The sequence below is a fragment of the Arachis hypogaea genome, chromosome 18 (assembly GCF_003086295.3).
Source record: "Arachis hypogaea cultivar Tifrunner chromosome 18, arahy.Tifrunner.gnm2.J5K5, whole genome shotgun sequence".
NCBI classification, from domain to species: Eukaryota; Viridiplantae; Streptophyta; class Magnoliopsida; order Fabales; family Fabaceae; genus Arachis; species Arachis hypogaea.
The window spans coordinates 9,611,415-9,634,300 of NC_092053.1; the positions used below are offsets into that span (position 1 = coordinate 9,611,415).

Sequence of the window (22,886 nt, forward strand, 5' to 3'; positions counted from 1 at the left end):
TTTTTTAATTTAAGTGATTTTTTAGGGTTATATTTTACCGTTGATGCTTTTATTTTGTTTAGTGTGTTTTTTTAGTCCGTATTTAATATGTTTAATATAATAATATATAAATATCTATTCTATTATATAAAAACTAAATTTCTGCACTTAATGATAAAATTGTCGTGGCATGTTTCTAATGATATTTTTCAATTTATTTCTTTTAATTCATTAAATTCAATTTATGATAATAAATTAATTATATCAACTAATTGATTTAGTTAATTATTTAAATATTATACAATTTATTATAATTTCTATCAATCAATTAATTGTAATTCAAATTGAATGATTATTTTGTTACGAAATTATTATTTCCTAATCTATTTATAGACAATACATATATTAATTATAATCGCAAATTAAGCTATTTTACATTAAATGACTTATATAATGATCATCTCATTTATTATCATAAATGCTGAATTAAATAAGTCATTATTACTTTTAATTTAGAATTAAATGAGAATAAAACTAGAGATACTATTTTATTTGACCTTTAGGGTTTAATAAGTGTCACACTCAGATATAAATAGTGACTTCCGAATTTTGATCTCCAACATATCAAAGCCACAACCGTAACTCATTTTCCATAAAAGGAATTGCGATTCAACTCTATTAAGGATACAAAAGGTTTTTAAAGAATAAGGGAATGGTCTGAATTTGCACTAATTATAAATGTTCGAACTTACGATGTTGTTTCAGTTGGTTGTCGTTACGAGAATGATTCTAATCTATACGTGTCTAATGACTAGAATAGATTGAATATTATTTAAGTAATTTATTTCTAATATTGATATTTGATTAAATTAGTTTTAGAGAAATTTAAATTGTTGACTCAATTTATATATTATGACTATTTTTTTTAATATATTATTTTTATATTTTTTAAGTGCTAATAGCTTTTATATTTAATTTATTTTATAGTATGATAATAGTCAATATATTTATTGGTGGATTTAACTATTACTATATTATTTATGATCATATTCAGTATATATGTTTAATTTATTGAAAAAAATAAATTATTAAAATCGATTAATAACTATTTTAGAGTTAATCTAATTAACACTAGATTAAAAAAATAAAAAATACATAATATATTACTTTTTTATTAATTAAATTATTATAATTTAAATTAATTTTAAAAAATTAATTTAAAATTATAATTTTAATCTTATCACGTGTTAGCCACGGTAATTAATGAATAAACTAAAATCAGGATAGACATAACGATAATCAATTATGGTATGTGGCACATTCTGGTTTAAATTTTGAACGAGATATTCTTTTTATTTATTTCATATACTTTTAATTCCCAAATATACAGTCTATAGGGATAAGAACAATCAGATTTCATTACTTTGCTTTAATTCATCATTTAATATTTTGTTGAATATGCATGGGGATATTCAATGTGATATAAACAGAAATATATATATTAAATTAATTAAAAAAATTTAAAAATAATTAGAAAGATATAATTTTAATATATATTAGTCACCAAAATTCTAATATATATTGTTTGTACGATACGTAGATATCTACACAAATTTTTTTATAGTAGATTTAGAATGTATGATTGAAAAAAAATTAATTTTTCGTTTATCATAATAAATAAATATGCACAAATTAAAGAGCTAAATAATGACATAATTAAAATAAAATTTCATTTACAGTAATAAATATACATATACATAAATATACATAAAGAGAAAATTATTTTTAAATTAATTTAAATTATAATTTTGTAAAAAAGTTTTATTGTTATTGAATGCCTATAAATAATTCAATATTAAATCTCTTCTACAGTGTGTGAATGAAATTTCTGAACTTATCGATATGAAAATACATTTTCATTTCTTCGTCTTCTTGCTTATTCTTTTCATGAGTTTTGGTATGTACCAAATTTATCAAAATAATTCAATATAAAATTTAGCTAACATACCATGAAATTCTGTGTAGATATTGTCTTAAGATAGGAGAAAAAAAATATTTAAACTGGAGATTAAAAAAAAAAGCATCTTTGAATCTTGTTTGTTAAAAATAAAGATACACAGACAAAAAAAAATTAAAAAATATTTTTGTTTTCATCTTTTATCACTATCCTCAGCAAACTAACTTCTTCTACCACTATTCTTGAGTGTTGACCATTAAAGTTTTTGGCTCTATACATTATTATGCCTCCTATTGAGTGGAAAAAAAAATTTATAAATTTTTGTTTCTCAAATAAAATCTTTTTCTTTTCTTAAATTTTTGTCCATCCTTCTTTTTAAATATCTTTGTTCTTGTATTTGTATTTCTATTTTTTTGTCTATATTTTTCTTTTAGAACAAATAGAATCTAAGGACACGTGTCAAGATTATTCTCAATAGAATTTTTAAATTTTTTATTTTAATACACGTATAACAAATGTATTAAAAATTTAAATTTTATATATTTTTCAAAAAAAAAATTTCAAATTAGTAATAGCATATATTTTGCTAAATCCTTTATGATTTTAGTTATAACATGTTTTGTTTTTAGCAATTGTTATATGATTTTAATTTCTTGGCTAATGACTGTGTATTTTATGTAGGTAATAACCTAACAGAAGGAGGAATAGCATGCGGAGGTATTTTGAGTGGGAACTATTGTCCAGACCTTCAGGCATGTTTGAAGGCTTGCAAGTTTTTTCATTCTAAAGATTTGATTTTGTCAGAATGTTTTCCAAAGGTTGGATGCCTTTGTACTTATGTAAATCCAGATCCAACTAAACCATGTCCACCTCATATGATAAACTAGAACAGTCATATACATTATATTATTTAGTTGTTTATCCTTTTTTGGCTGGCGTTCTAATAATGGTAAATAAAATAATGATGACTGTATTATTATATTATCTATCTATCTATCTATCTATCAAAATAATAATTAAACCGTGGTTGTACTGTGATTTATAAATCCTTGCCTTTCTCATTTTACTATCATATGATAATTTTATTTTATCGTTAAATATTTTAATCAAAGAAAATTTTGAGTTTTATATTTGTTAGGGTCTTTCATTGATAGACACTTTAGTTTGAATATTTTTCTCTGAGTAATAAAAAGGTCATATCCTATACTAAACACAAATTGGATAATTGGATATGACTAGATACATATATATGTTGTTGTTAATGGTCACAAAATACTCCTAATTGCACTAATTGCATTGTGTTTATAGCTAAAGTCGTCGTGGACCAAATAAAAGTTAAGGCGAATTTTGTTTATTAAGAATAAACATATGTTCCTAAGGACATAAAATGTTCATATAATCCTGATGAATTTGTTGTCAAATTTTGCTTCACAGCTCAACAATAGTAATTTATGCTATCGTTAAAGTAAAACATTGTATAAATAACTGACAAATTTATCCACCGAATTTGAGAGAAAAAAATGTGATTAATTTATACTGACTTTACTATGAGAAATTTTAATAGTAAAAAAAAATTACTAAAATATCTTGCTGGTAAGACAAAAATATTTTTTAAAAAAATTGACAGAAAATTTACAATTAGAGCGGTGATATATGAACATTTTCTCTCCGTTATGAAAAAATGAAGTGATTATAGTAGAAGCAGGAAGAGAAAGTGCATGTAGAATTGTAGATATTCAAATGAGACCATCTAGGACAAAACATCTTATCAAAATTCGATCTAATACATATTAAATCAATATTTTCACAAATTTTTTTCAATTTATTATAAACAAAGAACATGAAATTTGTTTAAAGTTATTTAATCTTGGTCGAAGTCTTGGCATAATAGCAATTCATTTGTGGCTGAGATCTTGACATAATAGCAATTTATTTGTCTTATGAGTAACTACATCCGATTTAAAACTTAGTTGAGACCTAATAATGAATAAAACCCTTTAAATATTGTGTGTGTGTGAGTGTAGTATGTGTAAATTTATAATATTATAATAAATTTGTACTCATTATCTTTGTATAAAAATATCTTTATATGTTTAGCCACCTAATTTATTTTGAGTCTTAATGTTTGTATGTATATTCCTATCACTTGTTTTTCATACGTACTCCCAATGTTTTGCTGGAAACACAGGTTTTAACTACCAAAAATGAAAAAAATGTTCTTGAGTGCTGAGCATATTCTATTAATAATAATCCTCATGGTAGTTGATATTTGATAACCATAATTCTTATCACTCTTAATGGAATTGATCAATAGAATTCATTATATTCTCTAAACCATTTGGCTTCATCGTAAACTTACATAACCAATAATTAAACAATAAATTTCTATATTCATGTTGGAGACATTAGGTGTAATCATATCCTGTTGCAATTTTGTGGCGGTTTTAAGAGAGGAGCAACTATATGCTCCTGTTGCAATCGCTCACTCGACACTAAGTTGATAACAATTTTTTCTTTATATTTGTATTACATTTGAATAAACACTTGCTAACTCCATTTTTCCAATAAAAATGCTAACTTTTTGGTACTTTTTTCTTAGATATATAACATAAGCATCCGAACAAAGATGAATTTAATAAGTAGAGTCAATTATTTAATCAAGGTGATTGCTCTCATACCCCAATATTTGTGATAGAATCCATATCCTGTATATGTGGACCAATACAATATAGACATGTGGCATCATTAATCCTAGTCAATTAATAATTGAAAAATTTTAAAATCTTAAAATTTAATGTATTTTAAAAGTGTATTAATTATTATTTGTATACAAATACGAATACGTATATACTTTAATCATATATGATTAACTATGGTTAAGTATTTTTGTTTATTAAAATTAATACAAAATTAAAATAAAAAACCTCTTCTCTTTCCCATCAGTGTTGTCTTCTTTCCAAAACACATACTAGTTATTGTTTTTTGTTCTAAGTTAGACTCCTGAACACCCAACCCTTCCGATCTGAACTTCTCCACCATCGCCGTTCACCGCCGCCGTTCACCACCGCTCACCGACATCGCCAGATCCCTTCTATCTCACAGGCATTCGTCGATCTCCATTTCTATCGCCCGTCGTTAGCGCCCCTGTTTCCGCCTCCAACAGCAGTGTCGCCGCCGTCTCTCACGTTCTAAGCCTCCGTGACCCATTGTTTGCCGCCTCCGATCCACACCGCGTAGCGGCGTTCTCCATCACCGTCGCTGACTTCCACACCCCTGATATTAGGTTAGGTGTTCATCGTCTGTTCAAACAATGAATTTCATTTATTTTGGTTATTGGGCTTGTTTTTTGTATGTTCAAACCGTCAGTTTTATTTTATTGATTTTTTTATGGAACAAATTCTCTGCCATGGATATAATTTTTCGAGCTTTATATCTACTATATAGATTGATCAATTAGATTAATTGCAGTATATGTATGATTGACTCTGGAATCTATCTGAAGTAATTACTCGCGTAATTAGAATTATCTTTTCAGTTGTTGAGCCAGTATAAGTTCATTGTTGAAGGCAGCTTCATCATTTACATTCTTAATTTTTTTATCTAATTTAATTTAGTTGTATTTGTCTTCCATCTCTCATGTCTACAGGCATTTAAAATATTTTCTGTTCAGTTTAAGTGTATCTTTTCTTTGATTATCATGAGTTGTGCAGAGATGTTATTGGTTTCAATCCATCATATCTCCATTGCCAATCTACAAACCACATCCAAATAAAAAGGAGAAAGAGTTAGCAAAATTAACCTTTTTTTTTAGTACTGTACAGACAAATGCTAGTTTTACTTTCAGTCGGCCAAAATTACCTATTTTTGTGAATTAGTCTGTGTGCAAGACAGAAGGAGCATTGTGGGCTACGACTTAAATTTGGATAAAGAGAAGAAGTTGGGGATCAATTATTTTTTTTTTGTAACGTATTTAAATGAGAAGTATTTGAAGTTTTTCACTTTTAAACCGTTTTGGTGAAAAATTTGACAACTGGCTGGATTCCGGTTCGGTTTGATCGGCCAATTGTCGGCCGGTTCGATGATCCAATAACAATTTTCAAAAAAGATGATTATTGTTTCTAACCGAATCGTAATCCTAACTAGTTCACGGTTCGATCAGTTTGACCGGTCAGTTCGAACTAATTTTTAGAATCTTGGGTTTAGAGTTTAGACTTTAGTTATTATAGTTTAAGGTTTAGAAGTTAATAATTAGGGTTTGGGTTTTAGACGTTGGAGTTTAGAGTTAAAGATTTAAACCGTTTTAGTCACTGGTTTACTGGTTTATTATTTCAACTGGTTCAACCGTAATTTAACCGAAAAAGCTAGGGTGCCTTCTAAAGCACAGAGGTGTGGAGCGGTGCGGCGGAACAGCTGGCCGGATTAGGGAGAGTGAGTGAGTGAGTGAGTGTCAATAAAGGGAGAAAGTGGATTAAGCTTCAGGACTTTACCGTTTTCTTTATTAATGAACAAAATGACGCCGTTTTGGTGATAAATTTGATAACTGGCCGGATGTCGGTTCGGTTTGATCGGCCAATTTTCGGTCAGTTCGATGATCCAATAACAATTTTTAAAAAAGACGATTATTATTTCTAACCGAATCGTAATCTTAACCAGTTTACGGTTCGATTGGTTTGATCGGTCAATTCGAACCAATTTTTAGAATCTTGAATTGATGGTTTAGACTTTAATTATTATAGTTTAAGGTTTAGAAATTAATAATTAGGATTTGGATTTTAAGTTCATACAATTCAAATCTACTAGTTCACGTAATTCAAATTTAAGCATATAGTAATAAGTTAAACCATTATTCACTTACTTGATTAGGGTTTAGGGTTGCGAAATTGGCATTTATAATAATATTTAATAATTGTAGCTTATATCTAGATGTTAAACAAATTTAATAAGTTTAATAGTTATTATAATAATGTCTAATAGTTACTAATAGGTTATTAGATGTAATTCAAATTTAAAACAAACTCTTAATGTTAAACCTTATACTCGTAAATTATAAATCCTAATTTATATTAATTTTAAAAATTAATAATTTTTGTGATTCTTGTTTTAAAAGTTGAGAGTTAGTATTTAGGATAAATAGTTTATGCTATCTTTTTTTAACATTAGTGTTAAGATTTATAAGTAAATAATTTATGCTATTCTTTTTAAAATATATGATTAGAAAAATAAATATTAAATAATCTTATATATACGTTATCAATATATTACTACTTGATATATGCAATAATAAATGATTATAAATAAATAATTTATTTCTTTTTTTAAAAAAAGACCTTATTAATTTATTAATATGTTACAAGTAAATTGTTATTGTAATTATGAGATATGTATTAATTGTTGATTCATTCAATTAATTGTTTCATGGTGAATCTCCTTCATAATTGCTTCATTGTCAATTCTAACGGATCAATTGGTGGTCAATAATTATTTTATAACTAAACCTCACATCAATTCATTATTAATATCGTGTAACACGTTCTGAGTAACCAAAGATATAAAAATTGATGCATAAATTAGTACATTAATACTTAACAAACGTAATATTAAAATTAATTTTGTGCTTGTAAATGGGTTTAATCTTGATCACCAAAATAAAAATCTTATACAGACCATATTTGAACTGGCAAATAAAATGTCGTCACATAAGACGTTAAAAAAAAAAACTTTTTGTATGTTCTTCCCTCTCGATACCACGACTTTCTGTCATGAGTCACTGCTTTCGATTTTCTTTAAGATCATGAACCTCTCCATTCCAAAATAGATTTTCATTAGGCACATTATAATAATATGGAGAATATGACTGGTATAACGGTGTTCCATTGTATGGATGATAAGGTGGAACGGAAAATCCTGGAAATGTAGGATACACAGGTAATCCATTCAAATGCTGATTCTGGAGCTTCACAAGATCTATTGGATTTTGTTGACATGTTTTTCCAGTATCATGATAATTTGGTTGTCCACTCTAAAAAATGACACACAACAAAATTTTAATATTTTATTAGTAAAAAAAAAACACTACTATTATATGTGTTGATGGTTTCAGTGGCTAAGAGAAGGGGGGTTGAATCTTAGCCCCCTTTTTGTGTTGCTAACGCTTGCTGAACTCAGAGGAGACTTTTCTGTTTTAGCTCGTCTCTGAACACGAGACTTTTTGTTTTTGCTCGTCACTTGCCACGAGACTTTTTGTTTTGTCTCGTCACTCGGCACGAGACATTTTAGTTTTTGCTCCTGTGCAGTAGAAAACAGAAATGGAGTTGGAGAGAAGAAAGATTACACCCAGATATATCCTGGTTCAGCTGCTAAGTGCAGTGCAACCTACATCCAGTCTCCATCACAAACATGATGGAATTTCACTATAATCAATCTGACTACAACTTGTAAAGTGCTAGCCCAACTTACAAGGGGATTCCCACAGAATCATGAAACACAACATAGATGAACAAAGGAACTCTAAGACATCTATGGCTTTTTCTTTTAATTTTGCACTCTCTGCCTTTTTCCGCTCTATGACTTTTTCATTACAAACCTCACTGTTTGCCTTTTTCCATGAGACTCAAGACATGACAAAATTAAACAGAAAAATACAAAACAGAATATATTGAAGGAGAAGAGAAAACTGTTAGCTCAGGTAGCTCTGAGAACACTGTGCCTTGCACTCTCAAATTTTCTCCTTGCTTCAAACAGTGGCTGTCCACTCTTAATATAGAAGAGGGAAGCCTCCACTTATTGAAGCCAACACCCAAACCAACTTCTTCCTCCTTCAATAAACAAAACCGGCTCGGCCACATAGAGAGAAAAGAGATAATCATGCAAAACCCAACATGCAATTACCTCTGGACCTTTTTTGATCATCACCCTTCATCAATCTGAGCTCTCCATCCTTGGCTTGCTCTCCAAGATGGATTTCTGGCCCTTGATGCTTCATGATGATAATGACTTCATCTGCTTCAATCTCTGCCTCAACCATCACTTCGCCACTCTAGCTACTCCCTGTGGTGGTTAAACAGAATCAAAGACAAGCCATGCTTCAAGAATCTCCTCCATGCTGGCCGAATCTTCTTCGTCCATTTTTGAGCATGAAAGGCTCAAGATACATCACCAAATCTAACCAAATATAGTGAATATCTCAGCCACAGCTCATTTTTATTTTAGTATGTTATCTTGCCATCATTAGCTTGATGGTCTTGATGCATGCAACTTCTTCTTTTTGATAGTTGATGAACATTGCTTCCATTGTTTCCTGGACAAGGACCGAAAGAAGAAGAAGAAAGAGATGAGAGAGAATGTGAAGTTAAAGTAAAAGCAATTAAATGAAACAAGTTGATAGATTGCTTTTTACTTCCCTTGCTTTGAGTAGCGTATAGCATTAATCATAATGATTCCCATCAAATCAAAGTCAAGTTCTCTCTCATGTTTCCAATGCTAACATATTAGGATTTGAAATCCATTCTTAACAAGAGATGGAATCCGTTGGAGAGCATGAAGCCATTTAGCTTTCATTTAAACTTGGTTTCGGACCAAGCTTGGAAACTTTTATCAAAATAATGTTGGGCTTGGTAGCATTAAGATTTAATCTGGCCCAAATGATAACATTTGCTTTCCTGATGAAAATGGGATCAAGCAATGAACACATAGGAAGGCTTTCTTTGGGCTTATAGAGATAAAATATTATGGCCCAACTAATAAAACCATTTCAGCCAAAAATCACACAACAAGAATTACATGGGGCTGAAATTTAATTTATTGGGCTTGGGATCTTTCTTTTTATTTCGGCCCAATTAATAACCTGCAACACAAAATTATTAATTAACATATGTTAGTTGAAGATCAAAATTAATAATTTTGTAATTAAATGTTTAATAATGTTTAGTCATCACAAATATTAATTTAGAGTTTTCCAAACTCATCAATCTCCCCCTTGATGACAAACATTATTAAAATTGAAATGGAAAAAAAATTGAGTAAAGAATACTCCCTTTGTAGATTGAATTTTCTCCCCCTTTCAAAATGTCACATTGCTCCCCCTTGATGTATGCTTATGTTACCAAGGGAAGCACTCAACCTGTAACATTTTTAAATCAAGCTTCAAGTAACAATGTTATTTAGCATATTTTATGATGCTAAATGCTTGATTTATGAGCAGCTTTAATTGATAATCAAAACTCATTTGATATCATAAACTGATTTACTGCTCAACCTATTTCAAAAAATTTTCAAATTCTTTCCTGTTAAAGATATCAGAGCAAAACAACATGATGGAAACGTATTTGAAGTACACATGATCAAAATAAGGCAGTTTTAATGTATTACACAATTTAAAGGAACTGCCAAAAATAAGTTTTCCAAACAACAAGTTTATCAATGATGAATCAACAGCCAGGCATCAAAAATAAATCAAACATCATTATAAACCAAATGCAGTTCAAGCAACAACCATAGTGAATGCAATAACAACATGCATTCTTTGAACAAGGGTGATCATGAATTTTCAATTTTGAAAATTTCATCCCCTTTTTCCCTGTTTCTCCAGCCCCTGTTTTGTTCCAATTTCAATTTTGGAAACACATAAATTTCCTCCCCCTTTTGTCATCATGGGGGCACCTGCACAAAACATGATCAACACAGCAAAATATTCAAGAGAAAGTAGCAAGAGTATATGACAATATCCTAGAGATTATCCTAGAGCAGGGAGTATCAAGTCATGCTCATACAAAAAACAGATTGAGCCTAATGGAGCCAATATCAAACAGAGTAAAGAAGCAGTCACTAATCATCAGAAAAATTAATTTGTTCTTCAGCATCTCCGTCACTATCATCTCCCAAATCTTCTTTAAAACGTTCCATCATCAGATTAACCCTTTCTTTGCAATTGTTCCAAGCTTTCTCACTTTCATAAGCTTGTTTGCGGGCTTCTTTGTGGGATTTATACATCAGATCTGCCATGTTCGAAAGTTCTCCCAAAATCTGTTTGATGGACTTAATTGTTTTGGAAGATTCTGGCCTGCCTTCATACTCACTATCCGATGCAGCAGATTTTCGCCCTTTGGTGTCCTTAGTTGCTCCTCCTCCTCTAATTGAAGACACCTTGTTTTCTACAGCCTCATTCAACAAATCAACTTTAAAGTACTCAAATATTCTAGTTAAAAATATACCATAAGGCAGGTTAGCCTTTCTAGTGCTTCTAACAGAATCCCACATGTGCCTAATCATAATATAACCAAAGGATATAGGAGTAGAAGTAACCAAAGCAAATAAGATGAGACGGTCAGAAAATGTTACTCGGTTGTGTGAGCCACTTTAGGGAGTCAGAATATGAGTGATGATTCGGTGAAGCAGAGAATTGACCGGTCCTAGAGCTTTATGTGTTGGAATGGTGCCATGCAATCTAGAAAGGTTCTCGCAAATGTGCTTGAGAACAGTTTTGTATGGAACGCCAACTTGTGTGTCCTATTTTTCCACCATGTACGCTCGCGGTCCTTCATCTTTGAACCCAAGGGCCACTCCAATTGTCTCAGCATCAAGGGCTATTTGAACCCTTTTGACATAGGAATGAAGGGTGCCGTCAATGAGCCGCATATTGGCATAAAACTCTCGAACAAGACCAGGGTAGACTGGTTTCTGGATGAGAAGCAGAGGCTTCCAGTTGAGAAGTTCAAACAGAGAGGAGATATTGATACCCTTGTTGGTGAGATTTTCAAGGCTAACAAGATAGGTTGTGCACAAATGACGCTTCTCCATAACCTCTTTATGAAACTCAAAAGAGGTGCACGAGTTAAATCTGCTTGGATCGAAGTGGGAGTGAGTCTTGCCATACTTGTCTCTGAATTCCATGGATTCCAAGTTTGGAGGTTCAGTAGTGTCATTGAGTACAAATCCCTGATTCTTTTGGGAGCTTTTTCTAGGAGTAGTTCGTTTCGGTGATGAGGGTGGAGGTGAAGGCATGGGAGAAGTATGAGATTCTTGCTCTTCTTCCTCTTGGGGGTCCTTGTTCTTCCTGTTTCATCCTCTTCCGGAACTCTTTTGGGCCACTACCTTTCTTCTCATGGCTTCGGTTTGTTTGGTTAGAGGTGAGGGAGAGGATGAGGAAGTAGAATGTATGTGGATGTGAGTGTGAGTTTGGGGTGTTGATGGTTTTTGAGAAAGAAGAATTCTTTCACTCTTTCTTGGCGCGGTTTTCTTTTCATGGTAATGGGGAATGAAATATGAAAGGTTGGGGGTGATAACCAAATTGAGAGGGAGAGAGAGAGACAAGGTGGGTGAACACATTTAATGGGGTTTGGAAAGAGAATATGGAGAGTAATGATCATTAGTGGACGGTTAATGACCATAATGGGTGGTTATTATCCAAAAAAGATTTCCCTTTTAACTTTTGAAATCCAAAACTGAAAAGTTGTTGCCTTAAATCAAGGGATTAGATGGATATAGGGATTTGATTTGACAATAACCACTTCCAAGGAGATTTGATGACACAAGAGGAAGATTCTTATTTGTAGAAAGATAACTACCATAACTGTTAAGGTGGGGTCAAGGAATTTTTTGGTGGGGCCCATAAAATTTGAATTTTGCGTTGCCTCCCCCTTGACCACAGCTCTTCCATTATGCCATTTATTGTTTCTCGTCCAAACCTACGAGCAAAAACTAAGCAGAGTCAAATATTCACAAATTTTCAATGAAGCTTAAATCAAACATTCCCAAACTTTTTCTCAAGCTACAGAATCTGTCTTCACAGAGGAGTTTTGTAAAAATATCAGCAATTTGGTCTTCAGATTTTACAAATTGAATATCAATAGTTCCCTTTTGCACATGTTCTCTAATGAAATGATATTTAATTTCAATGTGCTTTATTCTTGAGTGCAAAACAGGATTTTTTGAAATGTTTATAGCACTCATATTATCACAAAATAAGGGTATACTATTTATTTTTAATTTGTAGTCTTCTAATTGTGTTTTTAACCAAATTAATTGAGTGCAACATGCAGATGCGGAAATGTATTCTGCTTCAGCTGTGGATAAAGCCACTGTGGCTTGTTTCTTGCTTGACCACATATTGAGTGAGCTTCCAAGGAAGCAACACATTCCGGACGTGCTTCTTCTATCCACTCTATCTCCCGCATAATCTGCATCACAAAACCCTACTGCACAAAATTCATCAGATTTAGGATACCACAAGCCATAATCACAAGTTCCCTTAATGTATCTAATGATGCGTTTAACAGCCGTAAGATGGGATTCTTTTGGGTGAGATTGAAATCTTGAGCATACACCCACACTTTGAACAATATCCGGTCTAGAGGAGGTAAGGTACATGAGTGAACCTATCATTCTCCTATACCTTGTTTCATCCACATCTTGACCATCATCATCCTTTTCAAGTTTTGTGTTGGGATGCATTGGTGTACCCATTGCTTTGGAGTTTTCTAGGCCAAACTTTTTAATAAGTTCTTTTGCATATTTTCCTTGGTAAATAAAAGTACCACTAGGAGTTTGTTTAATTTGGAGGCCAAGAAAGAAAGTAAGCTCTCCCATTAAACTCATTTCAAACTCACTAGTCATGATTTTTCCAAACTCTTCACACAAGGAAATGTTGGCCGATCCAAATACAATATCATCAACATAAACTTGAACAAGAAGTATATCATCATTAGATGCTTTAATGAACAAAGTAGTGTCGGTGGTACCCCTTTGAAATTTATTTTCCAACAAGAAGGCACTAAGCCTTTCATACCAAGCTCTTGGAGCTTGTCTAAGACCATAAAGAGCCTTAGTTAATTTGAAAACATGATTTGGAAACTCTTTATGTTCAAAACCGGGGGGTTATGCCACATACACTTCTCTATCAATAAATCCATTAAGGAAAGCACATTTAACATCCATTTGAAACATTTTGAAACCTTTATGGGCAGCATAGGCAAGAAGCAACCGAATTGCTTCCATTCTAGCTACCGGAGCAAAAGATTCATCAAAATCTATACCCTCTTCTTGATCGTAACCTTGGGCCACTAATCTAGCCTTGTTACGAACAACTTGTCCATCCTCACCAAGTTTATTTTTAAAGACCCACTTAGTACCCGTTACCTTCATACCATCCAAATAAGGTACTAATGTCCAAACCTCATTCTTGTCAAATTGAGCTAGCTCCTCTTGCATGGCCTTGACCCATGATGGATCTTCAAGAGCTTGTTTGACATTGTTGGGCTCCATTTGTGACAAGAAAGCAAAGTTGCTAGGTTCGGTTTGCCTTTTGGTGGAGGATCTTGTTGTTACGCCATGAGAAAGATCACCAATGATGAAATCATGAGGATAACCCCTCATAGACTTCCATTCTCTAGGCTTTCGGATAGGTGTAGAACTTTGATGAACTTCTGGTGGTCTCACTGTTTCAGTTGCTCGTGCCTGTTCAGGAGACAATGGAAGTGTCTCCTCCAATCTGACGAGACAGAACCGGACTGACAGATTCTTCATTCTGGACAAATTTGGGATTTTCTTTGCTTGTTCCATCCTCTTCACAATCTGAATCAATATCCTTCACAATACTGGGAATTGAGTTAGAATCATAAAAAGTAACATGTATGGATTCCTCTATTGTCCTATGCTCCTTGAGATAAACTCTATAGGCCTTGCTTGTGGTGGAATATCCAACAAACATTCCTTCATATGATTTTGGATCAAATTTTCCAAGGTTTTCCTTATTGTTAAGTACAAAACATTTGCATCCAAAAACATGAAAATACTTAAGATTTGGAGGGGTTCATTTCCATAGCTCATATGGTGTTTTCTTTAACCCTTTTCTAATGATTGTTCTATTCAAAATATAACATGCTGTGTTCACAGCTTCAGCCCATAAGAATTTAGGAATTTCACTCTCACATAACATAGTCCTAGTCATTTCTTGAAGGCTTCTATTCCTTCTTTCAACCACCCCATTTTGTTGGGGGGTTCTAGGGCATGAAAAATTATGAGAAATCCCTAAGTCATCACAGAATTTTTCAAAATCTTGATTTTCAAATTCTCTTCCATGATCACTTCTCAAATGGGCAATTTTTAAATCCTTTTCATTTTGAATTTTCTTACAAAGGGTGGAAAAAACATGAAAGGCATCATTCTTATGAGTAAGGAAAAGTACCCAACCAAATCTAGAGTAATCATCTACCACCACAAGACCATAATGTTTACCTCCTAAACTTTGAGTTCTAGTAGGACCAAAAAGATCAATATGTAACATTTCCAATGGCCTTTTGGTTGAGATTCCATCTTTTGATTTAAAAGAGGATTTTACTTGTTTGCCTAATTGATAAGCGTCACAAGTAAGATCCTTATCAAACTTGATGTTTGGGATTCCTCTAACCAAATTTCTTTTGACTAGCTTAGAAATTTGATACATGCTAGCATGTCCCAACTTTCTATGCCAAAGCCATTTTTTAGATTCAAAAGATGTAAAGCATGTTACATTTTGTTCCTTTAAATCCTCAAGAGTCAATTCATACACATTGTTACATCTTTTAGCTTCAAGAAGAACATTCCCAGTTTTTTCACACACAACTAAACAAACAAATTTCTTAAAGATAACTTTAAAACCCGAATCACAAAGTTGACTAACACTAAGCAAATTATGTTTCAAGCCATGTACAAGGAGAACATCATTTATACAAGAAGAAAAATTTTTACCAACTTTCCCAACAGCCACAATTTTTCCTTTTGCATCATCACCGAAAGTGACAAGTCCTCCATCATAGTCATCAAGCTTTATGAAGAAGGTTACCTTTCCGGTCATATGCCTAAAGCATCCGCTGTCCATATACCACATATTTTCCTTCCTTTTGGATGCTAGGCACACCTACAAAACAATGCTTAAGTAACCTTAGGTATCCAAATCTTTTTGGATCCTTTTACGTTAAACCATCTTCTATGTCCTAAGCCATTGTAATCAAAAACAATTTTATAAACCTTGTCACCAACCATTCTTTCACCGAAAAAGCATTGAATGGGAAAGTGTCCATTCCGATTGCATAGTCTACAAAACCTTGGAGTTGCCTTTTTGTTAAAGTAGGTGGGATCTTGAAATCTTGTGTCTTTAGAAGATGAAGCAATATTTTCAAAATGTGAATTTTCAGATTTATAGAACCCCAACCCAGCCTTATCATAAAGAGGTTTTTGACTAGCCAAGATGTGATTTAAACTTTCGGAACTTTGTGTAAACTTGGCCAAGTCTTCCTTAAGTCTTTTAACCTCTTTAAGCAACTCTTCATTTTGCTTAAAACAGTCCACATATGCAAGAACACAATGGTTACTTTCACAGCTCCTAACTTGGGTTCTTAACTGCTTATTTTCTTCAACAAGATCACAAGCAGTTTCGGCCTCTCTCACTTTTTCTTTTAGAAAACTGTTTTCGGCCTTAAGAATGGTAATTTGCTGTTCAAGTTCTTGATTTTCTAGCAGAAAACATCTTATTTTTTCAGAAAGGTGGTCTATCATAAGATGAAGATCTTCAGTGTTAGGGTTATGAAAGACTACCTGATCTATGTGGTCTGCCATGAGACATGTTTGTGACTTGGTCTCGGTTTCTTCATCATCATCATTAGAGTCATTCTCCAAGTCTTCCCATGTGGCCATCAGTCCTTTCTTCTTTCCTCTTTTCGGTTTTTCCTCCTTCTTCAGCTTGGGACAATCAGATTTGAAATGCCCCATTTCCTTGCAATTATAGCAAGTTACCTTGCTAAGGTCTTTCTTTACTCTCCTTGTGCTGCTGCCTTTGCCTTTGAGCTTAGCCATTTTCCTGAATTTTTTTGTAAATAAAACAAACTCATTTTCAGAAGAGTTATCACTGGATTCATCATCCAGAGGGTTAGTCACAGAAGAAAATGCAATTCCTTTCTTTTTTGTATCCTTTTTCAAATAGGTATTTTCAAAAGCAAGAAGATTTCCTCTCAAATCATCAAGTGTCATAGAGTCTAAACCACTGCTTTCAGAAATAATTAAAGCTTTAGTTTCCCACTCTTTTGTGAGACACCTCAACACTCTTCTCACTAGCACAGAATCAGAATGTGTAATTCCCAGAGCATCTAAGCCAACAATGATAGCATTGAACCGTTCGAACAGTTCATCAATGGACTCTCCTTCCTTCATTGCAAACATTTCATATTCTCTATTTAGCATATCTGTCCGAGTCTTCTTGACAATGGTGGTTCCTTCATGGGTGATTAGTAATTTGTCCCAGATTTTCTTTGCCGTTGTGCATCTTGATACCCGTCAGTACTCCTCGAAGCTGATAGCACAATTGAGCAGATTTATTGCCTTGGCATTTAACTCCACCTTCTTCCTATCTTCCTCGGTCCATCTTGCTTCTGGTTTGAGAGAAACAACTCCTTCTGCACTTGTGATAGTTGGAAATTGAGGCCCTTCGAGAATAATCTTCCAAAGTCTATAATCCACTGCTTGTACAAATATCTTCATCCTCTCCTTCCAATAGGTATAGTTTTTCCCATTGAAAAGAGGAGGTCTATTGCTTGATTGACCTTCAGTCAGATTGTAGGACACCACATTTGTGCCACTGTTTTCTGCCATGAGGATCTTTACTCCAAGCTGCAAAGCTTGATCTCTTTGAGACCAAGCTCTGATACCAATTGATGGTTTCAGTGGCTAAGAAAAGGGGGGGTTGAATCTTAGCCCCCTTTTTGTGTTGCTAACACTTGCTGAACTCAGAGGAGACTTTTCTGTTTTAGCTCGTCTCTGGACACGAGACTTTTTGTTTTTGCTCGTCACTTGCCACGAGACTTTTTGTTTTGTCTCGTCACTCGGCACGAGACATTTTAGTTTTTGCTCCTGTGCAGTAGAAAACAGAAATGGAGTTGGAGAGAAGAAAGATTACACCCAGATATATCCTGGTTCAGCTGCTAAGTGCAGTGCAGCCTACATCCAGTCTCCATCACAAACATGATGGAATTTCACTATAATCAATCTGACTACAACTTGTAAAGTGCTAACCCAACTTACAAGGGGATTTTCACAGAATCATGAAATACAACATAGATGAACAAAGGAACTCAAAGACATCTATGACTTTTTCTTTTAATTTTGTACTCTCTGCCTTTTTCCGCTCTATGGCTTTTTCATTACAAACCTCACTGTTTGCCTTTTTCCATGAGACTCAAGACATGACAAAATTAAACAGAAAAATACAAAACAGAATACATTGAAGGAGAAGAGAAAACTGTTAGCTCAGGTAGCTCTGAGAACACTGTGCCTTGCACTCTCAAATTTTCTCCTTGCTTCAAACAGTGGCTGTCCACTCTTAATATAGAAGAGGGAAGCCTCCACTTATTGAAGCCAACACCCAAACCAACTTCTTCCTCCTTCAATAAACAAAACCGGTTCGGCCACATAGAGAGAAAAGAGATAATCATGCAAAACCCAACATGCAATTACCTCTGGACCTTTCTTGATCATCACCCTTCATCAATCCGAGCTCTCCATCCTTGGCTTGCTCTCCAAGATGGATTTCTGGCCCTTGATGCTTCATGATGATAATGACTTCATCTGCTTCAATCTCTGCCTCAACCATCACTTCGCCACTCTAGCTACTCCCTGTGGTGGTTAAACAGAATCAAAGACAAGCCATGCTTCAAGAATCTCCTCCATGCTGGCCGAATCTTCTTCGTCCATTTTTGAGCATGAAAGGCTCAAGATACATCACCAAATCTAACCAAATATAGTGAATATCTCAGCCACAGCTCATTTTTATTTTAGTATGTTATCTTGCCATCATTAGCTTGATGGTCTTGATGCATGCAACTTCTTCTTTTTGTTAGTTGATGAACATTGCTTCCATTGTTTCCTGGACAAGGACCGAAAGAAGAAGAAGAAAGAGATGAGAGAGAATGTGAAGTTAAAGTAAAAGCAATTAAATGAAACAAGTTAATAGATTGCTTTTTACTTCCCTTGCTTTGAGTAGCGTATAGCATTAATCATAATGATTCCATCAAATCAAAGTCAAGTTCTTTCTCATGTTTCCAATGCTAACATATTAGGATTTGAAATCCATTCTTAACAAGAGATGGAATCCGTTGGAGTTCATGAAGCCATTTAGCTTTCATTTAAACTTGGTTTCGGACCAAGCTTGGAAACTTTTATCAAAATAATATTGGGCTTGGTAGCATTAAGATTTAATCTGGCCCAAATGATAACATTTGCTTTCCTGATGAAAATGGGATCAAGCAATGAACACATAGGAAGGCTTTCTTTGGGCTTATAGAGATAAAATATTATGGCCCAACTAATAAAACCATTTCAGCCAAAAATCACACAACAAGAATTACATGGGGCTGAAATTTAATTTATTGGGCTTGGGATCTTTCTTTTTATTTCGGCCCAATTAATAACCTGCAACACAAAATTATTAATTAACATATGTTAGTTGAAGATCAAAATTAATAATTTTGTAATTAAATGTTTAATAATGTTTAGTCATCACAAATATTAATTTAGAGTTTTCCAAACTCATCATGTGTATTCCATTTAGGATACAAACCTTATGCGCATTACGTATATTAGAACACATTCGTTTATACTTTTTGGACTTTAAACTTGTGTCATCAACTCTTGTATCCTACATACAGGCATCTCACATGACATGATTAAGTAAGTACAATTTTAACTAAATAAAAACAAAATATATATCTAATGAAGTCTAAAAGTAAAATGTATATATAATAAAATTGCTACAAATTACTGTTTTTTAAAAAAATTTACAAAAGTTATATACAAGACTTCAAGTTCACATTAACATACCTTGGTAGCCTTAACTCCATTCTTATTTTTTTGTGTAGCTAATTTATTTGTTCCATTGTCATTAAAATATCTGTGATCTACACTCTGAACATTGCTCTCATCATTTCTTTGGTGATTTATTTCTTCTTCAGAATAACTCTACAATACAATAAAATACATTAGACAATATTTAAATACGTAGATAAATAATCTTTAAAAATTTTGATAAAACAGAAAATTAAAATTACCTTCTCATCATTGAGTTCATCACTCGATTGGTGATGACCAGTATGTAGGACGTCTCTACTGTATAATTCTGGACACCTTCGAATCGTATGACCACGACGTGTACAATGAGAACACTTACGAGATTTTATTGCCCATCTATTTTGACGAGGGGCTCCCTTCGTCTTTACAACAGTTGGGTCACCGACCATACACACATTAGAAAGAACATTTGAGTCAGGATCGCGCCTCTTTTTAAGTTTTTGGATTAGTCCAAAAATGTCATCTCTAATCTCCATGAAGTCATCTCGGTTCTTTGATGCCGACTCACATAATGTGAAGCATAGTGTTGCTAGAGCACCATATCTAATACCAGCAATATTTTCAGAGTCAGTTTCTGCGGATGTAACTGAACATACATAATCCTTCTTAGCATTTTTAGTCCACCTCGTGCAGACAAGAGTATCAGGAATGATATCGATGTGGTCATGTCTCATAGTACAAAAAATATGACAACATGGAATGTCACGACTTTTAAACAGACGACAATCACAAGCAAATTTTTTAGTGGCTTTATCATATTGTACTTCACATTCCCTCCTGGGTTGCCTATATTTATTTATTCTCACCTTAACTTCATTGTTGCTTACTGAATGTGTAACATTTAATTTGCCAGCTTCTTCTATCTCACACCGAACCTCTTTAAACATGCTTCTGGTGAAAATATCGGCCGCTTGCTTCTCAATGTCTTGAAGACACGTGGTCAACACAGGAGTTGTAAACAATGATTTAAAATCGGATAAGAGTTCATTTGTCCGATACTGCGTCAATGCTTCATTAAAGTTGTGTATCAATTCCAAAAGGTAGCACTTTTTACTAATGTAATTCTTTATCAAGGAGTGGATACCTTCGCATTGTGACGTAGTCCTGATTCCACCGAAAAATTTATCATTTAAATATGAGGAAGCCCACATTTCTTTGATCCCGTATGTCTTTTGCAACCATTCATTCCCAGAAAGCCCGTACTCGGATATCAAGTTATGCCATCTTCTCTCAAACTCTTCAGGAAAAAAATTTCCATACATTAGGTGCTTTAACCCATCTAAGAATTTTGAATTCTTTATAGCTTCACAGGCATTACGGTAGAGATGCCATGCACAAAGACGGTGTGCAGCGTTTGGAAGAACTTCTTTTATTGCCTCCCTCATTGCAAGATCTCCATCTGTCACCACAGCTATAGGTTGTTTATTACCCATTATCTCCATGAACATATTCAACACCAAAACATAGGTTTCCCGCTTCTCATCGGATAATAAACCACAACCAAAAATGCATATTTGTCCATGATGATTTGTTCCTGAGAAGACAACCAACGGCCTATTATACTTATTTTTTGGTATGTCGTGTCGAAGACTAACACATCACCAAAACATTGGTAATCAGTGATGCTAGATCCATCAGCCCACACTAAATTATCAAGCTTACCATCCTTCAAAGTAAACTTCCCTTGCAATAGTGGATCTTCATCTGCCTTAGAAATTAGGTAACTCAATGCTGCATGTGCATCACCATCTTTTATCTTTGCACGCCTCGATCTGTCAAAATGATTGTATAGATCTTTTTTTGTGAATCCCGCCCTGTTCGGACCTCCTTTTTGTGCCACCATGAACCCCATTATATGACAAGTTCTAACACCATAAAAGTGCAAACTATCAGCCTGTGCTTTATCAGCGTCAGTCATTGTTCGATATGCTGGAACAAACTGGATATACTTAGGTGGGATGAGGTCATGGTTGTGAGTCTCTTCAAATTTGGTGACCCACCACTTTTGTAAAATCAAGTCATAGTGAAATCTAATCTTTGCTTAACACATTACACGTGTGATTGGCTTGTGATCCTTTTTTCTGTTCTCCATCTCCAAGTACTTTTTTCTACGTGTACCCTCTCTGTTACAAACCATCTGTCGTATATTAAGGTTTCCATTGAAATCTTGTCCTTTTTCGTCAAGTCTCGCAACAAAACCGTGCATTTTAGCATAATTTCTATAAAAATCACAACATTGATCAACGGTGTCAAACTCAATACCCCACATGTCATCATAGCTTAATTCGTTTAACTTCTTCTCAACTTCTTGAATTTTATAGCTACAATTCGACACCTCCATGGATTCACTAAATTTACCCTCATTGTTGATAAGATATTCCTCCTCCTTATCAGAACTACTATCATACCCAAAACACAGCTCATCATATTCGATAGACTCCTTTAAGTTCTTATTGTCATCGATGTTCATGTTTATGATGTTCAAGTAAGTTTTTATATCTTCGATTACTCAAAACCTGTTACACTATATTAATAATAAATTGATGTGAGGTTTAGTTATAAAATAAAAAATTAATTAAATCATAAAATAATTATTGACCACAAATTAATCCCCACAATTGACAATGAAGCAATTACGAAGGAGATTGACCATGAAACAATTAATTGAATGAATCAACAATTAATGCATATCTCATAATTGCAATAACAACTTGCTTGTAACGTTTTAATAAATTAATAAGGTCTTTTTTAAAAAAAGAAATAAATCATTTATTTATAATCATTTATTATTGCATATATCAAGTAGTAATATATTGGTAACGTATATATAAGGTTATTGCATAAATTTTTTTTGGAACAATGTGATAGAATTGTTAAAATTATTATGTGTAGTTTTTAATATCTGTTTTTGGAATTTGAAATTAGATAAGCATGCAAATATTAAAATTTTTTAAATCTACCCACACCTTTCTCAAATTATAATCCATGCATATTTAGTGGCATAATACAATTAAAGTCATTCATTTTATGCCCCAAATTAATGTCTTTATAATTTTTTGATTTTGAAAAATAACTATTTCGG

General features: G+C 33.1%; 1 protein-coding gene and 1 long non-coding RNA gene across 2 annotated transcripts; one reads left to right on the forward strand and one right to left on the reverse strand.

Moving 5' to 3' along the window:
- The first annotated feature begins 1,858 nt into the window (after positions 1 to 1,858).
- On the forward strand, positions 1,859 to 2,957 carry LOC112771983 (uncharacterized). The gene is made up of 2 exons (XR_011876701.1): positions 1,859 to 1,936; positions 2,618 to 2,957. It is a non-coding gene; the product is annotated as an uncharacterized lncRNA (long non-coding RNA).
- A 16,404-nt stretch (positions 2,958 to 19,361) lies between these two features.
- LOC140181230 (protein FAR1-RELATED SEQUENCE 5-like) lies at positions 19,362 to 21,722 on the reverse strand. The gene is made up of 5 exons (XM_072224754.1): positions 21,467 to 21,722; positions 20,005 to 21,338; positions 19,778 to 19,915; positions 19,532 to 19,595; positions 19,362 to 19,369 (listed from the first exon to the last, which is right to left on the reverse strand). The coding sequence occupies exons 1-5, from the start codon at positions 21,720 to 21,722 to the stop codon at positions 19,362 to 19,364; spliced, it is 1,800 nt and encodes a 599-aa protein (XP_072080855.1).
- Positions 21,723 to 22,886: the final 1,164 nt, after the last annotated feature.